The sequence below is a fragment of the Labrus mixtus genome, chromosome 6 (genome assembly GCF_963584025.1).
Source record: "Labrus mixtus chromosome 6, fLabMix1.1, whole genome shotgun sequence".
Lineage (NCBI taxonomy): Eukaryota > Metazoa > Chordata > Actinopteri > Labriformes > Labridae > Labrus > Labrus mixtus.
In genome coordinates this window covers 2,769,289-2,783,566 of record NC_083617.1, presented here as the reverse complement: position 1 = coordinate 2,783,566, position 14,278 = coordinate 2,769,289, and the positions used below count along the sequence as shown (strand labels likewise).

The window sequence follows — 14,278 nt, the reverse complement described above, 5'->3', positions numbered from 1 at the left end:
TTCCTGTGTTTGAGCTCCACTCTCAGACACACACACTTGCACACACAAAGCCAAAGCTGGGATAGCTGTGACAGCTATCAGTGTTTGAGCTGAGTTCTAATACTACTTCTTTGTTTTTCTATCCCGGCCCGGATGAGAAGAAGATCGCCCAGGAGAGGGAGAAGTTTGCAGACGAGGACAGCATCTTTTTCACTCTGGGAGAATGTGGCCTTATCTCCTTCTCCGACTACATCTTCCTCACCACCGTGCTGTCCAGTAAGTGAAGCGCTGAACTCCACGGAGGAGCCATTCTATCCCACGTCTTTTAAGTTCTTAGACTAATCAAACCCAAAGACTGTATAAAAATACAGGATGTCACCGAACCCCTAACCCTAACCCACCTCAAAGATCAGCTGATGCCATGTTGGTATTTAGGAGCCAGAAGGGCAGGCTTATTTATTAGTTTAGTTGACCATCAGGTTTCCCGCTGAGATTCTTTTTGTGGTGGATGGATGCTTACCAGAGTTGTTCATTTACTAGACTAAAGCTTGCCAACCTATCTGCAGGGAAGAACCAAAAGAGCTCAACCGTGTGGTTCTGGAAGTAAAAATCCCATTCATTAATCTTCTCCATAGCAGATTTGATTATTAGCGATGGTATATGATCCTACAGAAGACCTCGTTTTAAGAAAAACATGGTTTAATCTTAATCTAGGGGAAAAGAACTACACTACCCACAACCCCAGAGAGTCACAGCTACGATTGGTGGAGACCGTTGTTCCCACACAGCCTAGCACCTAGCAGTTAGCAGCTGCCATGTGTCACTGTAATTATACATAACTTTAAGCCTTTATATCATTAAACAAACAAACAAATTCATAATCATTCAGCTCCTGAACAGTTGTGACTAATATAAATCTATGAAAGTTTTAAAATGTAGAGGTTTTAACCGGGTTGTTAACATCTTAATTTCTACTGTAAAGTCGGACATTTTAATACAGCGCTTTATGGCCCATGACTCACTTTTGGTTCCTGCCTCTAGTGGCCACCCAAAGAACTGCACCTTTCTGCACACTGACATGTCACTCCCAGATGTTTCCACTCGATCAAACCTCAAAAGGATCTCTTTATGTCCTCTGCTTTCTTACTGCATCATTGAAGGCAGGAAGTAAAGACAGGAGAGGTGTTCTAGTGCATCATTATTTGCCCGCTTACGAGGCTGGCTGCCTCATTTATGATCCGCAGTTCTGTCAAAGTTAATAACGTGTGCCTGCTGAGCTAAATGCCTCGGAGCTGTTGTTGTTTTTTTCACAGAATCAGTTTGTTTAAGACGGAGCTAGAATTTGTTGTGGATGCAGCGAGTCAATTTTCCATCATTTCCTTATTCTGGACGTGTCAGAGAGTTCGAGGTAATGAAAACGAAGCCCTGAATCAGATCTCTGGTAGACTTTTATCCTCGGCTTAGCCCCGACCATTTAATATAATCCATTCATATGGTGAAGTCTGCGGGGACGTTTTCAAGGACAAGTCTTTTTGAAGCAGACGGGGCGTGATGCCTTATGGTTGGATTCAATCCTTTTAACAGCCAAAAAAGACAAAGGAGGACGTATTCCCCTCACAGGCTTCATGGTGGTACATAAATATTTACTGCTTTCATACCGCCTGAATCTTTTGCCTGATCTCATTAATATTTGATATCTCCCCTGAACGAGTGGGTTTGTACATATAAATGGATGTTTTTAGTATTTAGAGATGATTTAGTGTGTAAATATTGTTTCTCTTTTGGCCCTGTGTTTCATCACATGACAGTATGAGCCTCCGCTCAAGAGTTGGGCAGACAGTGTAGAACCCAAAAGCATCTAAATTACACAACAGGCGGGAAAATATCAAAGCTGAGTTGTTGATGTGAATCGACCGAGTGTGTCGCTCTTAAGCTGTCGCCTGACGATCCAGTGACATGTTGTTGTTTTAATTCCATATGTGTTGTATTGATTTCAGATTTTTTGTGTTTTTTGTGTCCTGTGGTGTCCAGCTCCCCAGAGGAACTTTGAGATCGCCTTCAAGATGTTCGATCTGAACGGAGACGGAGAGGTGGATCTGGAGGAGTTTGATCAGGTTAGACTGAAAAAAACCAGCAGCCACATAATAACTCCACACACACACACACACACACACACACACACACACACACACACACACACACACAATGTAAACATATTAAAGGACACACAAGGTTGGAAACAGCCGGCCCATGTGTGTTTTGGACTGTTGCTTTAATATCTACAGTATAGCTCCTGATTGCATTACAATATCCACTAACACTCTCTGACAGGCAATAAAGCTAAGACCCCGCATCGCCATCACCACTGTGACATTTTGTCAGAGGGAGAAAATAAGCGCCGTGCTCTGCAATCTGTGATATTTCAGATAGTTGCGTCCAATTTGCGGTGGATGGATGCAGTGTGGACAGCGAGCGTCCAATGCTGCACGATGCAACGCGGTATCTATCTCTCTCTCTTGCTCGCTGTTAGAGATAGACAGAGAGCAAGAGTTAACTTACATTGTCATTAAAGCCGGATTCAAATTTTATTATCAGAGTTCTGACTCATTTCTAACAAGAATTAGCTTTCTTCATTGTGGGCAGATCACAATTATTATGAGACTATTTCAATCAGGAGAGACTTAATTAAGAATGAACAATTATTTATTTAACAATATAGGAAATAAATGTGGGGGCATTAGACTCCATCATGACGACTTCATGCACTCAGAGGGGTAGTGAGGCAGACTGCAGGATAGGATACCCCACCCTATGGAGTCTAGACTCTGGTGCTGGTAGTGCAGGATGTGATGAGGAGTGGGTTTCTGAGGCTGGATCTGGACTCTGCTGAGCTGGAGTGGAGGTGACCGGGCGGAGGAGGAAGGTCGCACTGAAATGACAGACTGACTGTGGAAGAGAGAGAACAGGTTTTGAAAATTTGACCGCTGCAGGATGATTGGTGAGGAGAGGTTGTGGCAGAATCGGGTTGGATTATTACTTAGGCCCAATCTTGATGTCCACCCTCACACACTCACTAAACGTTGGTGCGCGTTCCCGGTAAGTCGGTGAGGGCTTAGTGCTGTCCAACTGTCAAATCATCAAGTGTTTGAGGGATCTCTTGCTGACTTTACGAGCCCTTTATGCACCCTGTCCGTAAGTGGGCATATCTGCAGACTTAACGTGAGGGAATTACCCATAGTTCATAGCATTGTGACGTGAAACATATGATTTCCCGGGGAAGCCCACAACAATTGAAAGGTAAGCAAACGCCATAAAACGGAAAAAAAGGTAGAGACAGTAAAAAAACAGGAAGGTGAAACCACGCTCTATTTACAGTCTGCTAAAAAAAGGTTATTTGGAAACTACAGCTAATTCAGAACTCCTTTGCAAGTCTATAAACAAAAACAGAGCGACAGAGAGCATATTAGTCCCATTATATTTATATAAGATAAATCTTTATTTATCCCACAACGAATACATTTACATATCGGCCTATATTGAGTAGAACTTTTTATAAGCGCCATGGCTGAGTGAGTAGAATAAAAAATGTAAAATAAGCTTTTGCCACATGAAATCATGTAGTCATGGTTACACAGAACTTGCAAAGTCCTGTCCCATTTGTATTTAACCATTGGAGCCCTCGCAGTCTCATGCACTCAATCACTTTCCAGGTGACGTCAATAAGGGCAGTAAGGGCTCAGGGTTTAGGGAGGACATCGAGATTCAGCCTTAAAGAGTAAACGGCCCAAGTCAGCAGAGCAGAGAGACAGAGGAAGTGGATTGAAGAAATGGAAAAAATGTGAGAGAGAACATAACAAGTCTTCCTTCTTGATCTTACGCTGAGCTCCATTAGTCACTTTATATAAATCAAAAAGGAGATAGCCATCACTGCTTGTTTAATCCACACGTTCCCCTCCTCATCCTCAGGTCCAGAGCATCATTCGCTCTCAGACCAGTATGGGGATGAGACACCGCGACCGCTCCACCACAGGAAACACCCTGAAGACGGCTGGCTGCAGCTCGGCTCTCACCACCTACTTCTTCGGAGAGGACCTGAAGGGGAAACTCACCATCGGCAGCTTCCTGGAGTTTCAGAGGAAACTGCAGCACGATGTGCTCAAACTCGAGGTAATGAGAGAGGGAAGGAAGAAAAATGGAGAAATGGTGATGTGTACTGAGGATATTCAGGTTCACTGTGTTATTGTGTGCAGGCTTTGCTGTAATCTTTCAGTCCGCTTTGAACACATTCAGGGACTACATCAAAACAGCTTCTAATTATTTTTTAAAAAGATTATTTTTTTGGGGCTTTCTGCCTCTATTTGATAAGACAGTTTTGATGGATAGAATAAGAAACAGGAGAGAGAGAGAGAGTGGGGAAAGACATGCAGGAAAGGAGCCACAGGTAGGACTCAAGCTTGGGCCACCACCAAACCACTAGACCATCTGCGCCCTAGTTTCCTAATCTTTTAAAACATAAATGCATATGAACTAGGGGTGACCCCGGCTGAGTATTTACAGTCGAAAGAGACTGGTCGGATTTGACCTATAGTCGACTGATCTTCAAATGTCTTCCTTTTTTTGCACTCATTGTTCCACTTCCTCAGAAACAACAATTTCAACAACAAGTCTTTTGATCTACCATTTTAAGGTTAAATGAACTCTGCGGGTCGTAATATTTCAAAAGAAAGGTTCCTGCTGCATCGACAAAGGTCCATATCCAGTGAGAGATTTAATCCAAACACATGAATCCACTAAGCGCTTCATTTACCCCAGTTGTTCCCGATTACCCCCAATGTATTTTCTACTGAATATTTCCGACTGCGCTCCAAAACAATCAGAAATGGCGGCTGCACTCTGACCTTTTGATTGACACCTCATTTGGCACATGACAACCTTCCATTGACTGTTCCCAGCCTAAAACAGTCAATGACAGCCTGAGTTGAAAGTAGGTGCCTGCCCCTGTTCTGATGTATCTATACCTGGCAGACAAGACTGATGTTTCTTGTAGCCAATGAAACTCTGAAAACGTGGATATGCTGCTTCAATCAATAACTCAGGTTGATGTCTTCGTGCACACGCTGAGGAGATTGATTAAAAGTACTTTTAGAGTTGAATTAAAAGTCTTAATAAGTTGATATTTACACCCAGATAGGCTATGATCTGTCATTTATTTGGAGGAAACAGACAGATCTATGGAAATGAGACATTAAGCAGTGCACCCCCATAAAGCTGGAATGGACTGATCCACCTGTAAGCAGGTGTTCGACTGGGAGATTGCAGCTGAATTAGCTTCGAACAAATCATCGAATAATCCAATAATATGAACACAGAATATTTTGTTTTCCATTTTTTAGTCAGATAAGTATCGTCCATTAGTGTTTCTGCGGTCTCTGGCTGTTGGCAGGAAAACAGTCTGCGTCACAAGCAACAACGCATCGATATAATCTGCATATAAGGGCGGCTAGCTGTCGGGTTAAAGACGTCTTCGCTCAACATCGACTCAATTCCTGCATCTCAAATTAGACTGTACACAAAGACAGGCTCACAGATCAGGAAGTCTTGGCCTGGAAATCCTTTGTGTTGCTTATTTGAATAACTGCTGGCCGCATCGGAAACAAATTCACATTGTTCCCAGAGGCTGTATCCTCATCAGGTGTGAGCCCGAATGTTTCCCCAAGATTGACAGCTTCATAGCTTAGAGGAGGAACTGTCACTTCCTGCTACATTTTTGTCCAATAAACCAAAATATGTTCCAGAGTCGGGGGACAAGGCGAGGAGGAAGTGACAGGTGAGTGTTAGAAAGGAAAGGAAAGGACGAGGCAGAGGGTGATAAAAAGCCCCTCAGTGTGATCATCTGTCAGCTCTGGTCAGTGTCATTCTCTCAAAAGCTGTGACTGTTGAGCATTAAAGCATCTTCTTCGTCTCCTCAGAGTGAGACTGCACATGCTCCGCTGCCTTCACTGTAACAGCAGCTGATCACTGTCGTCGTCCATGTTGTTTTTCTAATCTATTAAGTATAGCGTAATGTGCCCCCCCTCATGAGACGCTCCAAATATAGCACTCCGGTTGGAGCGCTGTCTGTCAGGTTTTAATGATGCGACGCTGCTCAGAGAGGGAAATCAAACCAGGACAGATAAGGTCCACGCTAACGTGTGATTCAATCAGGTTCTTGACGTCTCACTCGCAGCATTTGTCCTCACTTCTCTCTCCGTGTTTGATGAGGCTGCAGCTCACCCCGGGCCGTGTTTCACAAGCTGTTTCTCGCGGGGTGTGAAACTCATTTTTCTTGTTCCCCCTTGTTTCTTGTTTATGCAACTCTTGTAGTTTCTCCTTGACGTATTCCCAAGTAAAACTGTTTCTGAGCAGAATATTTCAAGTTTAAAACCTAGTGAGTGCTTGCTGTGCAGTTTTTTTATCGTACCAACATGCTGTCCAAGAAGCTAACATCGTTTGAAATAAATTAGACATCAGTGTCCTTTTAAAGACACAGAGCAGGATTAGAGAGTAAGCCGGGTCTGATGAGCCTGAAGTCTCTGGCTCTCTTTTTACCTGACTAGTTCACTGTCCTTTTCACCTGTGGATGTTCTAAGTTCCCTATGACCTCTTTTACCTCAGCCTTAGGAGTATATTTATGTAACTTCCTGTTTGTAAGGCCACAGAACGAGGCAGTTGCAGTAACATACTGTATGCATGACATCACATCGGGGATACTAAACAGAAAGCCTGAGTGAACAACGAAAGTTCAGAAGCCGCTTTCTGAAACATGATATTTCTAAACTGCAACTTTAAGCTTTGTCGAGCTAACTCACTTAAAGTTGACCTATTGACCCCATTTTAAAACTCACATAAACGTGGTCAAAGTCTCAGATCATGAGGTAAACATATGTTGGAGTAATCCCAGCATGCGTCTGCAGGAGTCATGCAAATCCTGCGATAGTTCCCCGATATGAAACCAAGCCTCGATGTAGGCCGGTGAAACCTCTTTACATAGACTCTCTTCTCCCAGCACTGGAGAGCAGCCCTCCCCCTGGTAGCCCTGCAGCGTTCTGCACTCCTGGAAAGCTTCCAGGGAGCTGGCCAATCAGAAGAAAGTGGGCACTTATGGAGGGGGGCCTTAAAGAGACAGCAGCTGGAATAAACTGTTTGAGGCAGATGCTGAAATTAGGTTTTACTGACGCCATTTTCCAATAAATAAGGAGGTTTTTTTAAGCTAATAAATCACGCAAAGCTTCCCTACAGCTTTCACTGAGTGACGACATGAAGGAGAATACAGGATCTTTAAAGAAAGCATGGATATGTTGAACTTGCTTTGTGGTATAGCTCTCTGTCTTGTTATCAAACAGAGATTTATTTTGTGTCCTGCAGAGAATACTGAGCAGCGTATTAGTGATGAAAAGATTGGTTACGTCTGCTTTTGTTCACCTGCTGCTCCCCCCCTTCACAAAGAAAGCGAGCTGCGTGTTCATACCCTTCCCCAAGCTCTCATCCTCAATTTTTAAAAAATCTCTAATAAATAATAACTCTTGTCTGCTACCACCACAAATAGACTCTCAAACTGTGGGAAGCATGAATGTTAATGAGCTTATTAGCCAGCTATTAAAAATAGCTTTTGGAGTAAAGATTAAAGATCTTATAAACCCTCGTCGCTGCTCTTCACTTCCAACCTCTCGTTCAAGTACCGGGGCGCTGCGGCTTTTCTTGAGTGTTAATAACAAAACTATAGGGGAACATAGAGCCGCATTTAAGCAACAGTTTTCTCACAAAGTCACCACATCAGCTTAAAAGGCTTCACATGTTAATGTGTCTCCACAGCTTATTTTCTGGTCCCGAACAGATAAATCAGTTAATGCAGGTTTAATGTGATCTCCCCTCACAGATCACACATCAGGTTTATGAACGGTCAGGTCGCCCTCTGAAATCCTCCCTCCAGGCTGTTTTTTGAGCGTAGTCATGAACTGCGACAAATTAACATTTTGAACGGTCTCCATGCGCTGAGAGAGAGAGAGAGAGAGGAGGGAGGAAGTCGTTTTTGCTGTCGGAAAAGGCCTGCGACGTAAATCGACCAGATTGACCTGACACAGTGGAGGGCCCGCTGCTGTAAAGCCACACTCCAGTGAAACATTGTAAAGAATAAAAAAAAAAAAAAAAAGAACGCAGATTTAATGTCAGCAACGCTCCAAGCATGATTCAACTAGAACCCTGACACTTGTATTTACTGTTTCCCATCTCTGCATTCCCTCCTGTGACCATCAATTTATTTGTCCCTCTGCATAGCACTCAATCTTCATCTCGTTTCCCTCTCTCCCCCCCCCCCCCCCTTTCAGTTCGAGAGGAACGATCCCGTGAGCGGCAGGATCACAGAGAGACAGTTCGGCGGTATGCTGCTGGCCTACAGCGGCGTCCAGTCCCGTAAACTCAAGCAGATGCAGAAGGGCTTGAAGAAGATGTTCAAGGATGCGCAGGTATTTAATGCTGCCGTGTTTGGTTGGTGTGAGCGTTTTTAACTAATTGGCCCATATGTGAGGACGCTGGACAGACGGTGTGTGTGTGCCTGAGGGAAAAGGAGATTATTCTGGAACATCGTGAGAGTGTGAGAGAGACAGGGACGAGAGGAAATAACTCTCACACGGCGAGGACAGCACGGTCAGAGCCTCGTCTTATCTCCCTTACACTCCTCTAGTTTCTTCTGTCTCGCTTTGAGGTGACCCAAGACGGAACAGCCAGAGCCCGGTGGACGGGCAGAAAGCGTCCTACGTCTCCCTTTGTGCTCGTTATTAGGCACTTTCTATGCAGGCTCTCCATAACCTCCCACTCTCTTATTGATTCTTTCAATCAGCAACTCTTTATACACTTTAATCTCAGACTGAGTACAGCTTTGGAAGTTCTCTTAAGGGTAAGCCCGTTAAAAACACATACAGAGGTTACAGCCCGCCACAGATTTGACTCCCTGCATCTGCCCTCCTATGAAGTTCAGTTCAGTTCAGACCTTTATCGTCCCTGGAATAGAATAGAATAGAATTACTTTATTGATCCCAAACTGGGAAATTGTGGCGTTACAGCAGCAGGTTGTCCAACACACAATATGAGCAAAAAACACAATATTAGCAAATCTAAACACAATATAATATTAAATACAAAGTAAATAAGCACTAAAAATATCAAAACTAAGAATGGGAATATATACATTTAACTAAGCATTACTAGTCTTAAATATGAAAGATTAAATGTAAATGTGCAAAAAACAGAGTTGTAAATGGACAGTATTGACATAGGGAGCTGTCCAGAGCTGTGCAATCAGTGATACTGTGATACAAGTTTCCCCTGATACTGAAGGGAAACTTGACTTACAGCAGTGAGCAACAACACAACAAATAAAAAGACATAGGACAGTGCAACACAACCTGATGGAATACAACCAAGATCGCATCAATATGATGCTTTTTGTAGTCGTCCGACCACTCAAAGAGCTTAAAACTGACTTAAAACCCTGACTCTGATGGCAGATGCTGATGCTATGCAGACTGCCAAACCTGAATACCAGTTCTGAGCTAATCATTCACATGTATTCACACACCAAATCGGAAGCAATTTGTGGTTCAGTGTCATGCCCCAGGTCGACATGTGGGCTGCAGGAGCCGAGAAACAAACTGTGATCTACCAATAAGAAGACAATCCTGCTCCACAATTAAGACACAGTCGCCCTGTAGTCCACTTCTGGTTAAGAAGGAGAGAAAAAAACAAAATGGCAATGGCCAAAATGTCACACAGATATGTATAAAGGAGGTTCATGTAGCTGTAGATAAAGTCCTGGTGGCTGCGTCCATTTTTTTTCACACAATCTGTAGCACAGACTGACTCTCACAAAACAAGCAAAAGATGGCTCCACTGGGACGCACCAAAAAGAGAACATGTGCAAAAATATTTTAAAAGCCCTGAAGCCATCTTCACTGTACTTGTGTGCCTTTTTCTATTTCCAGTGTTTTGCATGAACTTTGGCTTCACGCTGGTTCCTCCTCATGAGTCAACTGAGTGAAGTTACACCCATGCATGTCTTATCCCGAGTTGTCATGGAGAAATAGTTCCCATATTCTGTTGTTTTTCTTTGGCCTTAAAAACAGTCATCACATGGCAGCTGTTATATATACATTAAAGCTCCACAGACGTCAGAAGGCGCTGTGATGAAGAACGTCTGATGGGTAAATTAAGCGATTAGCAGAAGAAAGGAAAACAGGGACGCTGCTGTTCCTTGAAGGCATGACCAGAAAAAAGAGCTGGGTGCTGCAAGAATTGTCTCTCTAGGGAATTAAACTGCAGTAAGCATCACTCCCTCTCTCTCTCTCTATCGCTCGCTCGCTCTTCAGCTGTTTATCCTCTCTTTTTTCCACCCGGCTATCTGTCTCTCATCACTGCCATAACCTGTACTGTAAACGAGAAAAAGAGTTATTTACTGCCCAACACCAGCTGTTCGCTTTTCTTTTGCAAATGAGCTCATCAGCACTGTGGCAGCTGAGCGTCTGTTTGTGTGTACACGCGTGTGTGTGTGTTTCCCTTGTCTGTCCGTGCCACACTGTTCATTCATGTGTGTCCTGCTTCTGCCAACTTCCTCGCGTCATTTGTGTCACTCTGCCGAGCTCATGCCCATAACGGCATTGTGCTGTCGCAGCTCTTGTCATGAAAATATATTGTTCTGTTTTTTTCACAGGATGACGGTGCTCTAATGCCTCTGCAGAGACGATTTGTTAGATAGATAGATAGATACTTTATTGATCCCGAGGGAAATTCAAAGCATCCAGTAGCAGGTTACAAAGACGTACATGAAACATTTGTTACAAATTAACCACAAAACCGACGTGCACTTAAACTGTGCAATTAAAAATAGACTTATACAAGAAATGTACATAACCCGTGCAGGGATAAAAATAGATGTGCAATTTAAACAAGAACCTTTAAACAGTTGAGGAAAAAAAATCTGTAATTAGACCTGAATATAAAAAATAAAAAAGTGTTGACCTTCTGAAGTTGTGTTGTTTATATATGTAGCAATGTTTAAAGAGAAGATAGTTCAAAATGATCAAAAACCAGACATTAAATAACAGTCAGTGCAAACATTAAAGGTGCGATTTAAATGAGGGTTCCTCATGTGTCAAAGGTTTCCCCCTCACTCAGACCCCTTCTTTTTTCCCCTTCTTGTGCAGGGCATCTCGTTTGAGGAGGTGGAGAACTTCTTCACTTTCCTGAAGAACGTGAACGACGTGGACACAGCGCTGAGTTTCTACCACATGGCCGGAGCCTCCATAGATAAAGGTACGCCCTCGCTCGCCCTTTTTCCCTCTTCACATTGTCCCTTTCTTTCTAATTAGTCTCAACTGTTGTCACTTTTCATGCTCCCGTCTCTTTTGAGCTGTTAGCGCTCAGCCAGACAGATCTGCTTCTCACGTCTCTTTTCAGCCTGATTCAGCCATTTGTCATCCGCATGTCCGTCCGTTCATCTATGACCTCGTCCTCTAGGGCTACTAGTGAACGCATGCTAGCACACAAGAACATGCACACATGACAGGGTACTTAATGTTATTCTTTGCAGGCCAGTAATGCCCACTGACACATGCTGGCCTCATCACTGGAGGAGGAAGAGGAGCTGACCTGTAGCTACATGGATGCTCTTTCTATCCGATGCGTCTGGAGGGTGTAGTTCACTCATGTATGCAGGCGTGTGCATCAAAGCACGACTGTAAATGTTAAACTTTAGATTGTTATGTCAGCTTTTGAGAGGGAAACAGATAGATGCACTTCATTGAGCCCAAACCAGGAAATACAAGGAACCAAATAACGATGGAGTAGCAGCTGAAGTGACAAAGGTTTTAATGTAAAAATCAAAATACAACTAGAGGTCTGTCAGGAGAAACTCTGGCTGAAGTCTGAGTGCAAAATTCAGCTCTTTGCGTTCACACATGCAGCTCCTCCTTGGGAGTTTTTTCAGGAGTTTTCTGCAAGTGTGAAAGAACTATAAAAGTGCAATCAAAAGACGTAACTTCGGCTTCCCTCTGGAGACCGCTGCCTCAACTTCACGCTGTGAGGGACTCGTGAAGAAGCTACTCAGGAAGATTTCAAGGGCAGGCTGAGGGTGCATGTTTGAAAACAGCCAACAATGGTTTAGATCTCCCAGGTGATGGTTGGTCAAAACAAAGTCAGAGGGAACCAATCAGCAGCAGGAAAAGCACAGGTGGAAACCTATCAGTCTGTGTGAGGAGAGGTAGAATAAAGCAGGACTGGAATAAAAACATGTAGAGACTATATTAGAGTATTTGTCAAAAAACAAATCTTAATGAAATGTAAATAAACAGAACTGATCCCCTCTGATGCACCACGGGGATGTGCAGCCGAAATAATCCAAATCTCCATGAAAAAAAACTTGTGTGAAACAAAAGAACAAAGAACATCATGCCTCCTGCTGCCTCTGTGTCGAGCTGGTGAAAAAACCCACCTACCTATAAAACCTCAGGTGTTCAAAATGTAGCAAACAAAACAAAAAATACTGATGTAGTATTAGAAAACTAAATCAGAATCAAAAATACTAATTAATCCCAGAAGGAAATTATTCCCTTTTTCTATAATATGATAAGAAAATGTCAAAAATCTAGTTAAGATCAAACAAACAACACTACCTAACGACAAAAAACAGCTGATTATGTTTTCTCGACTCTGTAGCACTTTGAGATTAGTTTTAAATCGAAAGTTTATTACAAATAAAATATATTCTTATTAGCTCCATCATAATATTTGCCCCTGCTTAGCAACTAAAACAGTTATTGACAATGAAAGCTGTTATAGTTTTGATAAGAAGCAGCTGCAGTTGGACACTCCTTTAAAGGAGCAGTATGTAACTCGGACACCTAGTGTTTAAAATGGGTACTGCAGTCTAAATTCTAAACATTGTAGAGAGCTGTCTCCCCCCCCCCAGAGTCCATGCTCACACAGGTCACCATGTGGTGGACTCTGAAGCTTCAGTGTTTATCCAGCTCTGCATGGGTCTGTAAACCTTTCTGTGTTCTAACCTCTCTCCATTTTTCAAAATCTTGCCCGCTTCCATCGCTGCAACACCTGTTGGTTTGACCTGATAACTGCTCTCATATCTAGTAAACCGAGGGGCATCCAAAACGGCTGTGTGTGTGTGTGTGTGGGGGGGGGGGGGGGGGGGGCTGGGGGGGTTGCCTTAAAACCGCCTACCTTCTCTAGTCCAAACAAATCCAGAGCATTCAGGAGCAGAATCTAAAGTTAGAAGGAGGACATACTGGCTGCTGCATTGTTGTCAGAGAAGCCAGCACTTCAACATGTTTCCTTAATGATCAGATAGTAAGATACCTTTATCATCTCACTCTCTACACATCTCACTGATTGATCCTTTAACATTATCTGTAACTCCAAACAGCAACGAGTCGAGGGAGAGACGAGTAAAGATCGAGGCTCAATCTGTGCTGGATGTTGATGGATGAGTAGTTTATTGTGCAGCGTCTTTAAGATGTGGATATTTTGAAGGATTAAATCTACTACAAGAAGAAGATGTCATTACTGACTGTAAAATGTATTTAATTGCTTTTTGCAGAAACTGAAACAACACAAATAGATTCATAAATCATCAGCTGTGTTTTTAATTTGATGAAGATGTGAAGGACCTAAAATATCTGACTGACGCGGCTGCATCCCCGACGCACCGAGCGTCAAATCAGTCATTGAATAAATCCTTTTCTCCTTCATCTCACTGAATTCATTCGGCCTGTCAGATGCTAACAATGAGAGTCGTTTAAAACGTGAGAGCAGCACAGGCAGCGAGGAACCTGTAGCTTTTTTATGATATGGCGACTGTTTGATGAGTCGGTCGTTCCTCCATTTATTGCAGCGATTCAGCCCTTCAATGGGCCTCCATATGTTTCTCTGTCAGCTCATTCATTAGTTCTGATTCACTGAGGAAACAGCTGCTGCTTTAAGACAGAGCAGGGTCTAACCCCGAGGTGCTCGTTTTATCCCAGCGTGCGGTTTTGTCTGCACGGTAACAAGCCGAGCGTGCGTCTGTGTTTGTACTTTCTGTTTGAGAGTGCCTGAGTTGTTGTGGAAGGCATCGGGCTGCTCAAAATGATCCTTGTCCCCCCACCTGAAGTCCGCACAGTGCCGTAATCGTCCCACTTTCCAAAGCCTGAACGAGCTCTCCTCGTCCTGCACGTCTTTCATCTCATCTGGCTCTCTCCAGTGTGATGTCTTTACACCC

At 43.3% G+C, this 14,278-nt stretch overlaps 1 protein-coding gene across 1 annotated transcript in view; it reads left to right on the top strand.

Annotated features, from left to right (window-relative positions):
- The window catches only part of micu1 (mitochondrial calcium uptake 1), a 51,866-nt gene that overhangs the window by 32,821 nt on the left and 4,767 nt on the right, over positions 1-14,278 (top strand). The window contains exons 6-10 of the mRNA XM_061039496.1: positions 141-255; positions 2,011-2,093; positions 3,946-4,146; positions 8,343-8,480; positions 11,214-11,322. Of these exons, the coding sequence (XP_060895479.1) occupies positions 141-255; positions 2,011-2,093; positions 3,946-4,146; positions 8,343-8,480; positions 11,214-11,322 (646 nt within the window). The remainder of the gene's footprint in view (positions 1-140; positions 256-2,010; positions 2,094-3,945; positions 4,147-8,342; positions 8,481-11,213; positions 11,323-14,278) is intronic.